This window comes from Oreochromis niloticus, linkage group LG13 (genome assembly GCF_001858045.2).
Source record: "Oreochromis niloticus isolate F11D_XX linkage group LG13, O_niloticus_UMD_NMBU, whole genome shotgun sequence".
NCBI lineage: Eukaryota > Metazoa > Chordata > Actinopteri > Cichliformes > Cichlidae > Oreochromis > Oreochromis niloticus.
The window spans coordinates 8,084,276-8,102,406 of record NC_031978.2 but is presented as its reverse complement, the minus strand read 5'-3'; the positions used below and the strand labels follow the sequence as shown (position 1 = coordinate 8,102,406).

Below are 18,131 nucleotides of genomic sequence, written 5' to 3'. Positions count from 1 at the left end.
AACTTAGACATCCACATCCACACTCTCATAACACACACACACATATATATATATATAGGGCCTTGAGGGTGACCACGTTAATGGCGTCCAGAGGACGGTCTGTGTATTCAACCCTACCTCTGGCGCCGGTGCCCACCTCTCAATTTTAAATCCATGTAGACATTGAGGGTTCTCGGGAGGGGCCGTGCTAACACCTGCTGCTCTCTGGCAGCAGCACCATGCCCTCCCTTGTTTTAAATGCACTTTAGAACAACACGCAGCAACACTACACATGAGCGGGAGGAGGGAGGTATGGGGTCTTCACACACCCCCGTTCTCTACTAGCCATCGGGGCAGGGGGCTGGGAGGAGGTGTTGGCTGTCCGATTGGCCTCCCTGCTGCTGCGGAGCCTGGGGCGGTCTGCTTGCCTCCACCCCGGGGGAAAGGGTCACATCTCTTGGGTCTGGGTGCCGTTTCCCCCTCTGGGGGCGAGGGTACCTGGACCCAGGGCATAGAGTATGTTTGGGGAGTATGATTGTGTGTACATGTATGTCTATCCCTACGTTGGGTGAGTGCTGAGTGTTTGTATATGTGTGCATGAGGGTGGGAAAGCATGTTTATGTCTGTGTGTGCCTGTTTGTCTGTGTCTATATGTCAGGTCGGGTCTTAGACTCCACCTCCCTGGGTACTCCCAGGCCCTCCAAGTGTGGAGGCCTATCTCCCCTCACCACACTCCCTGCTGGTAACTGATGCCCTCAGGGGTTGGTGCATTGGTGGTTCTTGGTGTCCGGGGCTGGGCGCTCAGGTATGCACCAGCTCACTCCCGGTGGCTACTTGGCGGGGCCTGGTGCCTGTCGCTCGGTCAGGCCTCTTCCGGGGCAAAAGGGGGCCCTCGGGCCTCCGGCCTCGGGGCCTGCAACTCGGTTCACTCTGGCACAGCTGGCTGCCGGCAGAGCCGGCGGGCACGCCGGTGCAGCCCCTCTGGCTTCTGCTCCGTGGCTACTGGGTGACCCCCTCGTCTGGGGATCTCCTCAGCCCTTCCCAGGAAGGTGGCACGGATGCCCCTCTGGTGGTACTCCTTGGGCTCTCGCACTCTGGGGCCTCTGGATGTCTGGAGCCTGGATCTCCTCCATGCCTGCTTCATGCCCTGGGGGACGGGGCTATGGGCCTCCACACCCTCTAGCAGACCGTTACATGGGGAAACCTTTTGTATACAAGCGCGTTGATCCACACAGGTGTGCACACGGGTGTTCACTGTTCGTAGACATAAACTACACCTTTCTTAGCTGCTACTTCAAAGCACATTGTGCGCTGTCTGTCCTGCGTGCTGCACAGCAACTTTCAATATTTAGTATTTACTGCTGTTCACACTCAGCTAGATTAACGTGATGGTGTTGTGTTTAGTATGTTGCTTTGTTTTTGTTTGGGTTTTTTTTGCTTGTCTTCTCTTCTTTTTCTCTCAACAGGTGATCCAGGAGATTTTTTTTTTTTCTTTCTCTTTGTCTTTGTAAGTGCCCTTTCTCACTGTCCCTTTTCCCTTCTGTTTTTCTTTTCCTTCCTCTCTTTCTTTCTCCCTTTCCTATCCCCCCGTCATGTCTGTCCCATCTGTAACAACTGAAAATAAAATAAATAATAACAACAAAGTTTGATAAAAAAAATAAATAAATAAAAAAATAAATAAATTGAATTAATTGATGTCTACTGTTTATAGAGCAGGAATGGAATTTGGACAGACACTTACTCCACATTGATCCAAACGTCACAAATCTCTCACATCTCAAAGTTTGCGCTCTCTCTCTCTCTTTTTCTGCTGTCTTTCTTTCTTTCTCTGTCTCTCACCATCACCACTAAAACTTCCCCCTCTTCCTAAACAACCAAATGTCATGTTGCCATATAATTTTTTTTATTGGTCGACATGGTGCATTTTTCCACCAACACTAAAGGGGTGGGGGTTTTTTTGGGGGGGAGGGTTATCATAAGCAGAGAGTGCTTGCCAGCACTGTCCTTAGACAGACGTGATGAAACTATTGAGGAAAAAACGCCGCGTAGATATTGTTTATCATGACTCTGGTTTTACGTGGCCTCGCAACACAGTTTAAAAACTGGTATATATCACCTTGTTGCTTTGTCATCTTGAAGTGGTCATGTCATTGGCTTACCACGACTACTTTGTTCTTCCTCAGTCAAACAGCAGCACTCATGCGATTGTTTTGCCCCCTTAGCTCCAGGTGTTGTGCCAAAAAGTGATCGTCTGGCAGAAAGTGATTGCCACCCGCGGGAGCACGCGCAGCTGCTTAAAGCTGTAGTGCCCAGATTACTTACAGTTACTTCCATTCAAGTGATATAAAATGCGGTAAGCTGAAGATAGCTTCAACCGTTTGTTTGTTGAAAAATAGTAACGCGACCGCACCGCATTTTCTTGTTAGTAACGGTAATGGCGTTGTAATGATAGGAATAGTAAGTAGTTAGATTACTCGTTACCAGAGATGAGCAGTAACGCATTACTGTAATCCGATTACTTTTTTCAAGTAACGAGTAAAGTAAGGGATTACTATTGCAAAAAAGGTAATTAGATTACTTTTACTTTCCTGTAAGCACGCTGCGTTACTGCGTTACTAAAACTGTAATTTTTTTACGAGTGTCTCATGACAATGATGTAAGCGAGTGCGATGTTCGTGGCAACAGCTGTGTGCAGATTAGGGCTGCTCAATTAATCGAATTTTAAACTCGATTACGATCTGGGTTTTCAACGATCATTAAAAATGACTGAGCCGATTATTAGCACCTCCCTTGTGCTTTACTCTCGCGCTGCTCCGTGTGGCAAATCGAGCGCACCTCTCTGCGTTTCGAACACGCATCACAACAATTAAGAGGACCCGAGGGAAGCTCGGAAACCTAAACAGAAGTTATTTGGAGAGGAGAGGATAATGGCTGCTGAAGAAAGAATGCCGTTGGTTGAAAAGAGAGGTAAAACGACTTCAGTGGTGTGGAAACCAATGTTCCCTCTAAGCTGCGCACGTGCGCAATTGCGCACTGCTGGCACGGTCTCTGCGCACAGAAAATCTGCGTTGCGCACAAAAAAAATCTAACCTGAATTGAAATTAAAATTAAAACTTAACAATTCTGTTTTGCAGTGTTAGTAAGTGACTGGCTGCTCCTAGGGATGGGTATTGATAAGATTTTAACGATTCCGATTCCATTTTCGATTCTGTTTAACGATTCGATTCTTTATCGATTCTCTTATCGATTCTTGTTTTTAAAAAGGAGAACACTAAGGTCGATTAGCTTAGAACTGTTTTATATCTTCTCTTTCAACAAGATAGAAATTTAGGAGTAACATGGCCTTACAAACCCAACAGTGAGATCTTAAGAGATCCACAGCCTACGGCTCTTCAATGGGGTGTCACAGGGTCCCCCGGGAAAATTGTAAACGTAAAATAATAAAATAAATATTCTTCTGTAGCAATAACAAAGTATAACATAAATTATTCTCTAGCAATTACACAAGAATATCCAGTAATGTCCCTGCCTACAATTAAACACATTCACTTACCATCTGCTGTGGCAAATGGCTGCAAGGTTTTGACCACAAACTAGTCACTGCTCGGTGACATTCGGGCCTGAAAAGAGACGCTACCGGTGGACTGCAGCGACAACTGCCAGCGAGCGCCAGCCAGACTCTGTCTGTCTCTCTCATCACGGTCACCTAAATGCACAGTAATGGCAGGTTTTGTAATAAAGCAGATCGCGCTAACATAATATGCACTGTTAGTTGATTATTTACCTGCCGCATTAACGGGAGATGACGTGCAAACGTTACCGCTGCTGCTGCTGGGTTGAGATTCAAGAGTCCGGAGCGGAATTAAAGACATTTATGCAGCAAATGCTTTTGCATATTCGTAGTGTTTCCTCCTTTAATGAAATATCTACTTTGCAAGTATTGCAAGTTGCCCTGAACGGATGACAATCCGTTCTCGTAAAGTATAAACAAACTTTTAAGCGTTTGAGCCGCTTAGGCGCCGTGTTTCCTGCCAGGTACGCTCCGACGCTCCGCAACGTGGTGACATCATTCGGGGCGACTAGAATCGATAAGGGAATCGTTTGCAAAAATGGCAAACGATTCCAAGGAATTGAAACAGTGGGAACCGGTTCTCAACAAGAACCGGTTTTCGATACCCATCCCTAGCTGCTCCTATATGGGATTAGAACGATGCCACCTTATCCTATAGTCCAGCCAATAATGCGATTCACATTCATATATACGCAGCCAATCAACGTCGTTGACAGGCTACGACAGCGTCCTTATGTGCCGACACCGGTGTTTTAGCAAGCAAAGCGGCGTGGCTGATGTGGAGTGAAGCCACGTTAATGACAACGTGTACAACCATTGGAGATGTGAGCAGGACAGACAGAACAATTGATGGAAAAAGTGTGGACTTTATACCAGTTTTTAAATTGTGTTGATAGGCCACGTAAAACCAGAGTTATGATAAAAATATATGCAGTGTTTGGTTTTCTTCCTGAATACTATCGTTGTTTATATTTACTGCGGGAAGAAACGGTAAAAACTGCGTTTTATAAGGAAAACGCTCGAAAGCACTCTCCGCCTGTGAGCAAAAACAAAACCAAAAACCCCCCACCCTTTCCTATTGGTCGAAAAAAGTACCGTGTCGACCAATCAAAAAATGATATGGCAACGTGGCATCTAGTTGTTAAGAAACGGGAGGAAGTTTTAGGAGTGACGGCGGTGTTCTGAGATGTGAGAGATTTGAGACGTTTAGCGCAAATCTTGTGTAGCTAGTGTGTAGTGTAGTCAATAGTTTTGTTGGTGTGTCAGAACAATGAGGCGAGTACTGAATGTTACAGGTGTTACAGGAGTGATACATTTCCTGTTGTCACGCCTGCAGGTATCAGGCTGTTGTTCTCCTTTATCTCATAGTGGACAGAAATTATTTTTTGGAGTGGCACAAATAATTTGTGTGGCATCAAATTTGATGCAGAACAGCTGTTCTGTAAATAGTTTGAAATGTTTATTTAAAAACGCCTTGGCTGCATTTTTAAAAAAAAATAGCTGCAAAAAACTTTGTTGTTTGCCAAACTGAGTTACTTTTTTGAAGAAGTAACTATATAATTAATTGCCCAACATTGGTCATTATATACTATATTTGGCAGACAGAGTTACAGGACTCACTCCCAGACCACAGACTCATAATACAAGTCAGAGCTTTATGAAAAAAAAAAGAAAAGAAAGAAAGTTGTGTTTTCAAAATTGGAGTTAAAGTTATTTTTACTTCCAATAGTGTTAACATACTACACAGGTCATGAACAGGATTTTTTACATTTTCATTGTAAGTGAGCTAAAGCAGTTAATTAAAAGTAGTCTAACATAAATGTAAATGCTGTAATTTGATTATTTTAATAAAATAAAAAATCAGGGAGTTCGTGTGTTCGCTCAGACACATGAAAAATTTGAGGGAACATTGGTGGAAACATTATGGGTTCGCGGAGTCAAACGTAGATCAAATATTGTGCAGTATTTTGAAGTTCACTAAACATAGATGTTTACATTTTTTATTTATTTTTTATATTGCAAACATTTGCACTGTAATCAGTATTTGCACACTATTTTATATTATTTTTTGACAATCTTTAAAGCCATTATTCAATACATTGTTATTGTTAAATAAATATCGTCAAATAATCGAGATCTCAATTTCAGTGAAAATAATCGTGATTATCATTTTTGCCATAATCGAGCAGACCCTAGTGCAGATCAACAATGGATAATATATCGAGTGCGGGAGAGAGTATGAGCGTGCAGTGTTTAAAGCGTGGAAGTGTTAGGATGCCTGGGTCGTTGACCCAGGGTTTTGAGTTTATTATATTATTTACCATTTCTAGTCTTTGGTTTCTTGGTCTGTGTTTTGTCTTTTGGTTTATGTCTCGGTGTGATCCTTAGTTGCTGTCTCCCCTGTCTGCTGTATCCCCACGTCCAGTCAGTGTCTGTCCTGGTCCCACGTCTCTGTTCCCTCTGGTGTAGTGCCTGCATGTGAGTCTGTGTCTTTTGTTCGGTCTGTGTTATATGCTTCCTGTTTTACTTTGATGGTCTCTGTCTTATCTCAGTGTGTTCAGTTTACGCTTCCTTGTCTCGTCAGTTCTGATTTGCCCCAGCTGTGTTTCCCTCCTGTTACCCATTCCCTGATTGCTCCCTCTGTGTATTTAAGCCCTGTGTTTCTCTATGTCCGTGTCGCGATCTACCGTTCATTTTGCTGTGTGTTCTGCCTGCCTGCCTGCCTGCCTGCCTAAGTTTATTTTGTATTTTCGGGGATTTTTTTGTTACTTTTTGCCTTCCAGCATTAAAGCTGAGCTTTGAAATACACTTTTGCCTCCGAGCGTCTGCACTTTGGGTCCTCCTTACCACCACTCCTGCCTGCACACAGCCCTAACCTGACAGGAAGTACTGACCTTACTTTGAGTTTGATTTCGTAAAAAGTGACAAAAACATTAGCGTCCGCTGTTCACTGCGTGGGAAGAAAACTTCTTTTTACAGCGAAAAAACCCTTAACTTCCGAGCAAGCACCGAGTACGCTACCACGGTATGGGAGATTCACAGACAAACTCGCGGGATCTTCCACTGACCGGTGCGGCACACCTGCACCAGGGCAAACATCCGCCTGCTATACAGGTGAAAATAGAGCAACAGGACCGCTGAGTCTTTAATATTATTTATTTTCTGCTGTGTTTCACTTGCATTTATTTGCAAGAGTGAGTGCAAACACAAAAAATATTTTATTTTATGTGCTGGAATGTGCAGAAAATAGGTTTAAATGTTAAACAAATTTCTTCCAGTCAGAGAATGTTGCATATAATTAAATTTTTGCTTGATGCATAAAGTTAAAAGATTAAAACAAATAAAACAAGTTTTAAAAAGAGACTTTTCCATTCGATTACATTTTGTATGATGGATTATACAGAAAAAGTAGAATTGGGCTGAAAGATCTATTGCTTTCTTACCTATTCCGGTTGAAAATTGTGTTTTTAAAAAAGTAACTAAGTAATTAATTACCTTTGAAAATAAGTAATCAGTAAAGTAACGGGATTACTTTTGGGGGGAAGTAATCAGTAATTAGTTACTGATTACTTTTCTCAAGTAACTTGACCAACACTGCTCGTTACTGAAAAAAGTAACGCCGTTAGTAACGCTGTTATTCCCATCACTGCAAGTCATACGTATATACCAACAAGACAGTATACATCACTGTCACAACAGTGTTTGTTTTAGTTCAAAGGCTTTAAGGTTTTTCCTGTAATACATGGTGGTGTAGTTGGCCGATTTTTTTTTTTTGTCAGTTCAGCCTTATATATTATGTTTAACCTGAGTGACCACCCAGTCAGCTAGTGTGTAACAGGCATCTCCAAAAATGTTAGAGCACTTATGCAAATATGTGATGTCTTGATAAATCGAGCAGATATTTGAAGTTTACACAGCACCATTCGCATGAAAATATCTTAAAAGTTTATTTTGTGACCCAGAAAGAGTAATATTTCAAACTCCGCCACTCTGCGTTCCTCCGCCACTGCCTCGTTTGAGTTTTGGACGAAATGCGTTCTGGGATATTGCATTTCGTCATTTTGAGCTGATTGGAGACCAAAACAGCCAATCAGATTTTTTTGCATCCAAGTCTGTGATTGGCTGGTTTTGTGGCACAAATATAACTGTGTACAGAAAGAGTTGAAGGCGCACGGGCAGAAGTGTTGAGAGCGCAAGCAACACATTGCGAGCAAGCGCAAATGCAAAAACTGAGCGAGAGGGGCTGCTATTGTGTGTGTATGGATAAAAGCAAACACTGAAATACATTTTTTGCACGCAGCAATGAATTTTGTTCACTCAAATTTAGCTTTTCTTCTCTCAAAATAAATTTCTCCTCAAAATGCAACACTTCCACCTGCAATTTTTTTTTTTACATGCGCTCAGAATAGTGGCACAAAAATAACGCCATAGTACTCTTGCTGCAGCATTTTTGATAAACTGAAGGCTTTTCAGGGAGTTAGGGCATTCTGACAATAACGAATTACAGTAGTCAAGCCTAGAAGTAATAAATGCATGAAGTAGATGCATCACCAACAACTGCATCAAGGTCCTGGGTGCATTAAGGTCTGGCATCTTAATAAGATTTTATTAAGATGTTGGTGGCATTGTCTCTTTCCTTCACATTTTCACTACTTTGGAGAAGGGGACCCCTTTTCCGATTAGAAAACACAGATAGGAAACGTCATATTTTGAATCTGAAGGTTAAGGCATTAATTTACATTTCTCTTTATGGCATACAAATGCCTATCCCTTCTCTTTTCCTTTTCCTTTGGCATACTACTTATGTGGTCAGTCTCTTGCCACATACATAAAACATAATTAGTTGAAAGTGACATGTCCTCCCACTGTATTCAAATATAGTGGGGGAACATGGCGGCTTCCATCTGAGAGTCTTCTAGCCCTCCAGTTGTGCTCCCACGCCTTACTTTAATGTTCCGGTCAGTATTGACCAGTCTGTCGTAAGGCACTTTTTCTAGCATGGTAAATCAGTTTACTTTGAGTGAACTTGAAGTCATGTACTCGTCACATGCTTTGCACTACACAGACATTTCCCTCTGCAAAACTAACGAAGACACTTTAAGTTTGATCTGAAATTCTTGTAACTGTTTTGCAGTTATGGCCTTTTGGGACCCAGCGGATGTGGGAAGACCACACTTCTGAAATGCATTGTGGGAACCCTGAAAATCTCACAGGGTCACATTACTGTTTTAGGGAAGCCGCCTAAATTTCCAGGTCACAACGTTCCAGGAAAGAAAGTCGGATACATGCCCCAGGTAAACATGACACTGTATCTCTTGGAGATTATGTATCTGAATTTCAGGAGCAGGACCACGCCTCCAAACGCGCTCCTTCCAGCTGTCATCTATATAGGTTCCCCCAGTTCTGCAAGCTGTTCATTCTCGTTTACGTGCCCCACCCTCCCTCCCCCCTTGTTCTCCATTCTTTAACTTCTTCACTTCTATTTAGTACATGGGGATCTGCCTGGCCCAGGAGCCATCGCCAATCCCCTTCGAGGCCTTCCCCAAACCGCAGCTCAATTCATGTAAAAGCATTTACTTTTACCTACTAAAACGCTATTAAACCTAAAATGAGGATGTGGGCCCAGCTAGTGAATTCATGTTAAAAGGTGTCCTCCTGCTCTTGTTTGGATTTGTTGAAATTCTCATGTGCCCCGAAATCCTTCAAATCTTTGATAAAAGTTTGTGACACAAAGGCAACACTTCCTTGTTTCGTTAATCTGTATCTGTTGGTTGCCAAAGAGTACTCAAATAGGCTACAGACTATCTACAGTCAGAAGAGACACCTCGACGGGACAAGACTCAGCTGTTCATCTGCATCTAAGGACAAAGGTCACTCTTTCAAGGATATCAATGCTCACATTTTGGACAGAGAAGACAGATGGTTTGAAAGAGGAGTGAAAGAAGTCCACTATGTCCACTGCGAACGACCATCTTTGAACAGAGGCGGTGGCTTACGACACCAACTGTCTGCAATGTATAATCCAGTTTTGAGATCCCTTCCCAGACACCTTAACGCCAACTCACATCCTGGGCCATTTGACCCCAGTAAATCACATGATAGGGTGGGGCTAGGTCTCACAATGGGTTCACCCGAAACCTTGGCTGATTGTGACCCACAGCCGTTTTCACACCTTGGCTTGTTTGATTAGGTAGAGGATCAATAAAGAGTCCATGACCCTCTGGGGTACACTTCCATAGGGCTTAAAATCTGGGACTCTCCACAAATTACTTTTAGAACTGAAGAAGGTTCTCGGATGAGAGGTGAAACGTCTTCAAGAAACTTTAAACAAGTCCAGATGCTTTTCTTTCCAAGCTCCTTAGATTACGATGATCGGGATGACTGAGAACCTTCGCAAACACCATCTACAATCAAATTCTTTCCAACTATTTGTCTGTGGAAGGTCTGAGCATGATTGCTCTATCCAGAAAATAATCACCCTAACTTCCACATCAGCTCCTCATGAAATTGTATTAAGTGCCTTGCTGTAAGGCTTCTGTAATTTAGCCTTTGCTGCATTGAGCCACCTGTACCTGAGTGAGCCTCATTTCTATCAGACTAGTATGAAGTAGATAACACAACATGGTATTGGTCTTCCTGTGTGTTGCTCTGAACATTGCATTCATTGATGCAGGAAGCAAGCTGGAACCCGGAGTGGGAGGAATGTGTTCTTTTGCTACAACGTGGACGGCTCTGGCTTTAACCTAGGAATGGTGAGAGGTGCCAAACGCCGGTACCACGAGCGCGTGGAGTCTCGCTTCCACCTGAGCAACACACGGAGTATGTGGCATGGACTACGCACCATTACAGACTACAAAGCCAGGGACACTGCACTGATCAACGCCGACTCTGCATTCGCCAACGAGCTGAACCAGTTCTACGCCTGTTTCGAGGTTAGCCAGGCGGCTAATGCTAACTACCATCAGTGAGAGACTGGTGATCAGCATCGCGGAGCACAACGTCCGAGCGGCACTGAGGAGAGTGAACACAAGGAAAGTGGCGGGGCCAGACGGCATCACCCGCCGTCTGCTGTGCTGACCAGCTAGCAGGTGTGTTCACTTCCATCTTCAACAAGTCCCTGGTGAAGTCTGTGGTCCCCACATGCTTAAAAAGATCCACCATTATCCCTGTGCCCAAGAACAGCAAACCCTCATCCCTGAACGATTACCGGCCAGTTGCACTGACCTCGGTAGTAATGAAGGTGTTCGAGAGGCTGCTGAAAAACATCATCTCCTCCTCCATCCCAGACACCACAGATCCACTCCAGTTTGCCTACCAACCCAAAAGATCCACAGAAGACGCCATCACCCATGTCCTGCACACCACCCTCAGCCACGTGGACAAGAAAAAGGGTAACTATGTGAGAATGCTGTTTGTTGATTACAGTTCAGCGTTTAACACAATAGTGCCCAGCAGACTGTTCACAAAGCTGAGGGATCTAGGACTCAACAGCCGTCTGTGTGCATGGGTGTTGGACTTCCTCACTGGCAGAACTCAGGTGGTGAGGGTGGGTAGATGCGTCTCTAACAGCATCACCATCAACACAGGAGCACCACAGGGTTGTGTCCTCTGCCACTGCTCTACTCCCACTACACTTCAGACTGTGTGGCCACCCACGGCTCCAACACCATTGTGAAGTTTGCTGACAACACAGTGGTGTTGGGCGCCATCTCCAACAACGATGAGGTGGCCTACATGGATGAAGTGAAGAATCTGGCATCATGGTGCCAGGATAACCATCTCCAGCTGAACGTTGGCAAGACCAAGGAGCTGGTGGTGGACTTCAGAAGGAGTCAGCACAGAGACTACAAGCCCATTATCATCAATGGAGCTCCAGTGGAGAGGGTGCAGTCCTTCAAGTATCTTGGTGTCCACATCTCCTCAGACCTGGCATGGTCTGCCCACATTCAGGTCCAGACCAAAAAGGCCAGGCAGCGCCTGTATTACTTCCGACAACTGAGGAAGTTCAGGGACTCGCCAGAGATCCTAAAGACTTTCTAGGCAGATGCTGTGGAGAGCATCCTCACACAGAACATCACATCCTGGTTTGGGAACAGCTGTGTTAAGGACCAAAAAGCTCTTCAGAGAGTGATCTGTACAGCAGAACGCTGCTGCAGGATTGCTCTCACCCCGCTTCAGGACACCTACACCAGGGGATGCCGGACTAGAGCAGCGCAGATACTGAAGGACCCGTCCCATCCTGGCAACAAACTGTTCCAACTTCTGCAATCCGGCAGAAGGTTCCACAACATCCGGGCAAGGACAGAGAGACTCAAGAGGAGCTTCTATCCCCAAGCCATCCGGGCCCTAAACCATAATACCCCCCCTCCACACACACACACACACACACACACACACACACACACACAAAATATGTTCATATTGTCTATTTTGTAAAATGTTCAGATTGTCTATTCTTATTTAATTCACTTAATATACAGAATTCACCTGCTTGCTGCATACAATGCTACTACTGCACATTCACCTAATGTATATAATATATAATGTTCTTCCTCTCTCCCCCCTTTTGCGCAAGTCTTCTGCATACTCTGACAAAAGTCATGCATATGATGAATTTCCTTGAAAAAAAAAACCCAATCAGAGCATCAAATATTAGTTTCATGTCTTGTTTGCATTTGTGTTGCACAGAAATTGGCGCTGTACAATGAGTTTACCATCAGTGACACCCTGACCTTCTTTGGCCGAATTCATGGCCTGGCATCTAAGGAAATCCAGGAACGCATGAAACATCTCATTGGCTTCCTAGATCTGCCTGAGAAAAACAGCCTTGTTCAAAATCTCAGGTAAAAGCCTCATAAAATGCAGCACTTTACAGATAAAATTATTTTAAAGTCCAATGAGCTAAAGCTTATCTTTAGTTTTGTGAGAACAATAATACTGAAAGCAAGACTCAAGTAAAGAGAAATGTACAGTTACATCAGTGACATTCACCTTTTTGATTATCAGTGTTCTTGATCACAACCATGAGTAATCCTGCTGAGTTTTCAGCTAATTCCTTGTAAGAGAACCAAAAACCTTTAAACCTAATTATATTGTTTGAGCAACTGGACACCAAACAAGCTGCAGCTAAGGGCACATTTAAGCTGTTACAGAAGATGGATGCTTTGTCCAAATATTTGTCAAGCATTCAGTCATAGCCTTTTATGTGCAACTCTTTATTAAGTTGACAGCAATAATCATCTACTGACCCACTAACTTCATGCCTTGGTACCCTGAACAATTGGGAGCTTTTCAAGCACCAAAGACTAGGATATTGTTAGTGGTGATAGACATTTGGTTAATCCAGTCACTTTTCATCTGCTTTTTGAAAGTAATTTTTAGAGCATTCAGTTTGTAACAATTAGCAATGTTTTAATAACTGTTGGCTGATTAGTCCATTGCTACTACTGATGTGTTGTTTGTAAAGGAAACACCTCTAAAGCCCAACCTCCATAAGTAAGATCCTAATCTTCAGTTACTCATCCATGCAAGCAGGGGCGGGACTTTGATTTGATGGCATACCGTGTGGCCAGTCACATGCTAAGAGAGACCATAGGAGATCATACCATTTGTGAAAGGAGAAGCGGGCAGATGTTCCGAAGACAGCAAGTGTAGTTATACTGTCCAGGTACACAGAGCAACAGAGAGATTGATTTTAATGCAAGAGATGGATTTTAGAGATGGATTTAATCCATGAGTTGGGAAAAGTGAAGAAACAAGCGCAAAAAGACAGAACAGGAGCACACTCTGGCTACATTTCAGTGATAATGCAGTGCTGAGTGCAGAATTTGTAAATGAGGAGATGGCTAAAACGATACCCATTTTTATTTTCAGCCATTTCCACTGTGGAACACAAAGATTTCAAACTTTTGTCCAGGCCTTAAACCCCATGTATGTTCTCTCTACTAGCAGTAATTAATAAAAATAAGGCTTTTATAAAAACACTGAATAAAAAAAATGTTACCAAACACACAAAGCATTCAAAATTGCTAAATTAGGCTAAAATAGAAGGCTCTGAATGAAGAGTCATTTGGAGCCTTAAGAGCTGGCGTTTATAAGGGAACCAACCTTTGAAAGAGCTAAGTGCTAAGTGTAGTTAGCAGACTGATCCATTTATCTTCTGTGACATCCAATATTCTCCCATAGCTGTTAGTAATGGGAAATCACAATAAGCTGTTTACCCATGAAAAACTTACCAAATCTTTTTTGCCAATGCCAAAACCCACATACTCAACTCTGCAGCTCACCCACAAATGCATTTTCCCAAACATACATACAATGCAATTAATTGAACGAAAAGGTCTACCACTGTGTTTAAAATGAAAGGGCAACATGGCATCTACCACAAATTGGTGCCTGCTACTATATTTTTAATGGCTTAATTTTATGTTTATGAGAATGCATCGGCTTGTTAGAAGATGTAATTACAAAGTAATCAATTTTTATGTTTTTTTTTTTAAATGTTTTATTAGTACAGCATCCATTTCCTGGAAATAACTTCAAAAAATATTGGGACTAATTTAATTATAATTTAATTTAACACTGCCCTCACTCTGACTATATAAGATACAATCTCTAAGGCACTGACAGATATGGAACGCCAGGACTGCCATAATGAATTAATTAAATACACCATTAATAATTAATTAAATGTGGCAATAAGTAATTAAATGAGAAATAATTAATAAAAAATTTGTTTTACACATTTAATTAATTATTGACACATTTAACTAATTATTTATCTATTTCGCAGTTTAATTAATTATTTCCACATTTAAATAATTATTTAATGGTGTATTTAATTCATTCATTTTGGCACAGTTGACTCCTTCAACGTCAAACATAGACTCAGTCTGCGTTCACATTTGATATGAGGTCAGCACGTATAGTGGCTGTGTCCTGTTTCAAGATCATATGTAAAATTGTTGTCTGACCTGCGTCGATCCAGCCGCTCAGAGTCCGTGGTTACCATGGTTACTGCATAAGCAGCTGTAATTTAAACAGCTGGCACAGCGGAAACCTACCGGCGACATGACTGTTTATGCTTGTCATTGCAAAAGAACTCTCTGAATGGTTAACTGAGTTAACTTGGATAAATTATAGTTAAGGAGTATCACAGATAACACCCACGGAGCAGTGTGACTGTTCACCACTACACTGAAATAAGTAGGCTATTACTGAAGTACACATGCTATATCATAAACTATGATATAAATAGGGAGGTCCTATTAACATGTTTAGTTTTAAAGGACACCTTCTGCCTTTAGTCTCATTCATGAGCAGTATTAGTTTTCTTCTAACATCCAGAAGTCTGCACGATGTGTTTCATACTTTGTAACAAGCCTTTGACAGTTAAACATAACATGACCGAAAAAGCAAAAAAAAAAAAAAAAAAAAAAAAAAAAAAAAGCGACAAAAAAAAAAATATGTTAACCTCGTTTATTTTTAGTTAAGTAAACTCTAAAAATTCTAACAGATAGCTGGTGCTTAGAATAGAGTTGAATAACTATTAAAAAACATGATATAATATTTCTGTTCAGGTTGCAGTCTTCATGATGAACATGCTGCAAACTCTGCTCCTCTCGGTGGAAATGCGCCTTCTCTTTCCTCTTTGTATAAACATTTAAAGTCAGTTTAATCTCAAATTCACTGTTAAATCCAAACACACCAGATAAAGAAAAGCGAATGGTTCAGTCTAACACATGTGCCAGTGAACCATTAAACTTCACTAAAACTATGCAGTTATGAAACGTAACTTTAACCTCAGCCAAACCGATTTGCTCAGTTGTAAATAAAACAGCGAAGTAAACGTGACCCGACAAATCACGCCATGACATTCGCGGCTCAAACACTGTTAAAAGTGTAGTTGGTGACAGAAAAACGGGGTATTTTAAAACTTACACCACCACCATTGCTGCCTGTGATTTGAAATGCATTCTGGGATACCTGGCTGCCCAAGTCCACACAAGCAATCGATTATCTAGGATCGACCTGTCTTGACTTACTTTGCACGGCAACCAATCAAATGCTAGAGAGCTGCAGTGGCAGGGTTAACCCAGCCCACTTAGTTGATGGGTGAGGCTGACAGATAAAATGATTTCAAGTTGAGACATGAAGGGGAGAAAAGTGCTGATGCATTAAATAAATAAATAAATCATTAAATAATTAATTAAAACTGTCGATAATTATTTAAATTTGTTATTAATTATTAAATGTGTCGATAATTAATTAAACGTGTCGTGATATTTATTTAATTAATTATTTCCAATTTTAATGAATTATGTCACATTTAATTCATTATTTAATGGTGTATTTAATTAATTCATTATGGCAGTCCTGGCGTTCCATAGACAGAGATCATGTGACAGATACTTTAATGGAAGGGCCATAAAGTCATCACTGTCATGGTGTGCTGTGTGAGGCAGGGAAGAGGACCAACGCTGGACTTGGTAAACGGAAAAAGGCAGCTTTATTGCGCTGTGCAGAAACTCCAAACATAACTCAAATAACAACCCTAACTGAAAACACAAAGCTACTAACAAACACTTGGAATCGGGAGACAAAGATGGGAACACGGAGACAAAACACACAGCTTGTTGAGGGTACGACACGACAAAGAGCACAGGAAAACACAGGGCCTATATACACAGGGAAGTAATCAGGGAATGAGAAACAGGAGGGAGACACAGCTGGAGGGTTTGGGCTAACGAGACACGGGGAGCAAAGCTAGACACACTGACATGAGACAACCCTTCACAATAAAACAGGAAACAAGAAACAGACACAGACTTGACACTGAACCTATACTAAACACGAGACGCAACCTAAGAACTAATCCCTCACTAAGAATAACAGAAACATAGAATACTAATAAACAAAGCATAACAAAAGCATCGGGATACAAACCATAATACAAAGTAATATAAGAACTGAAAATGCTGGTCAAAATGACCGAGAACCGTAACAATCACTATCTTTAACAAACAGCCTTCTGTTCTCCAAGACGCCCTCACACCAGTTTCATAAGAAGCTGAATTAATACTGATTTTGTTTGTGGTTTAACTTGTAGCTTGTCATAATACTGGGCTGCAACTTCTAGGTAGAAATCTTTTATGCTGGTCATCATATTTAACTGTTGTAGTAAAGACTTTGCAACAGGCTGTTGACCCTCTAACTCTGCTTGTTATGCACCAGCCTTATGTAACTGACAAACTGCTTAAAGTGTCCACTCCCACTTGTGTTCCAGTGGGGGTCAGCAGCGAAGAGTGTCTCTCGGAGCGGCTCTGCTACAGAATCCAGAGCTACTCATCTTGGATGAACCAACAGTTGGAGTAGACCCTGTTCTCAGATCAAAGTATGTATGACCAGTATGCTTTGTCCTGTATCACACAGCACACATGTATAGTTGTTTTCCAGCTGATGCCACTGGAGATTTTCCTGCATAAAGAAATCATTTAGGTGCCAGAGCCAAAAGAAAATTGCTACAGTGTTATATGAATTAGTTACACTTCTTCCACTATTTCCCTAATTTTAGTATGCCCCTAAAACCCCTAAATGTAATTTTGCACTCAGCTTAATACATTACCTTTAAAACAATGTATCTAAAGGTAAACCCATATACAGGGAGTGCAGAATTATTAGGCAAATGAGTATTTTGTCCACATCATCCTCTTCATGCATGTTGCTTACTCCAAGCTGTATAGGCTCGAAAGCCTACTACCAATTAAGCATATTAGGTGATGTGCATCTCTGTAATGAGAAGGGGTGTGGTCTAATGACATCAACACCCTATAGGGCTTTGGAGTGAGTCACTGGAGGTGGGCCACGCCCCTTTCCGCCATGACAGTAGGCCAGACACAGGATACAGCTTCAGCTATGGTTCGTACGTGTTGTGTTGTCAGTTGCAACGTTAGATCACACGATCGTGAAGGCAAGAAGCTGGATAATGGGCTCTCTTTTCATCGTTTTTCAACCTGGAGGCAACGTGAGGGATCCCATGTATCCGATATTACTAAACAAAGACGTCAGGCTTGCATTGCAGCGGTGAGACGAGCGGATCGAGTTCTGTGCAATCCCCAGCTTTTTGTTGGTTTGGTCTCCGCATCTTCTTTCCGGTGAGTTCTAAATTAATTCATATCACTATTAAAATGCTTTTAGTGTTATTTTCAATGTGCTGAGGTCATAGATAATGAGATAAAACATGCTAATGTGTGATGCTGCAGAACCACGTCATGTCATCATGTCGATTGAGTAGCTTATGATTTAGCATTATTGCAGGCAAACCAGCATATGAAATGGATGTAACAAATCCAGACTGGGCACCAACACTGCTCATGGGCCTCTAAAAACATACTAAATTGCTCTCATTGTACACTAATCCGCACATAACTTCCAGATGAATCACACACCTGTCATGTGCACTAATTTTATCTTACAGGCTTTTATTATGCAGCTGCAGATTTCTGAAGGTTCTTATTAATAATAATAAGCATAATTCTTAAATCCCTGGAGGCCCACATCCAATTCACGAACGGCTGGGTGC

General features: G+C 42.1%; 1 protein-coding gene across 1 annotated transcript in view; it reads left to right on the top strand.

Annotated features, from left to right (window-relative positions):
- Nucleotides 1–17,212, top strand: part of LOC109204793 (ABC transporter G family member 23-like) — a 44,475-nt gene extending 27,263 nt beyond the window's left edge. The window contains exons 6-8 of the mRNA XM_019366596.2: nt 8,685–8,844; nt 12,239–12,393; nt 16,836–17,212. Coding sequence (XP_019222141.1) covers nt 8,685–8,844; nt 12,239–12,393; nt 16,836–16,953 — 433 coding nt within the window. The 3' untranslated portion in view covers nt 16,954–17,212. The remainder of the gene's footprint in view (nt 1–8,684; nt 8,845–12,238; nt 12,394–16,835) is intronic.
- The last annotated feature ends 919 nt before the right edge of the window (nt 17,213–18,131 follow it).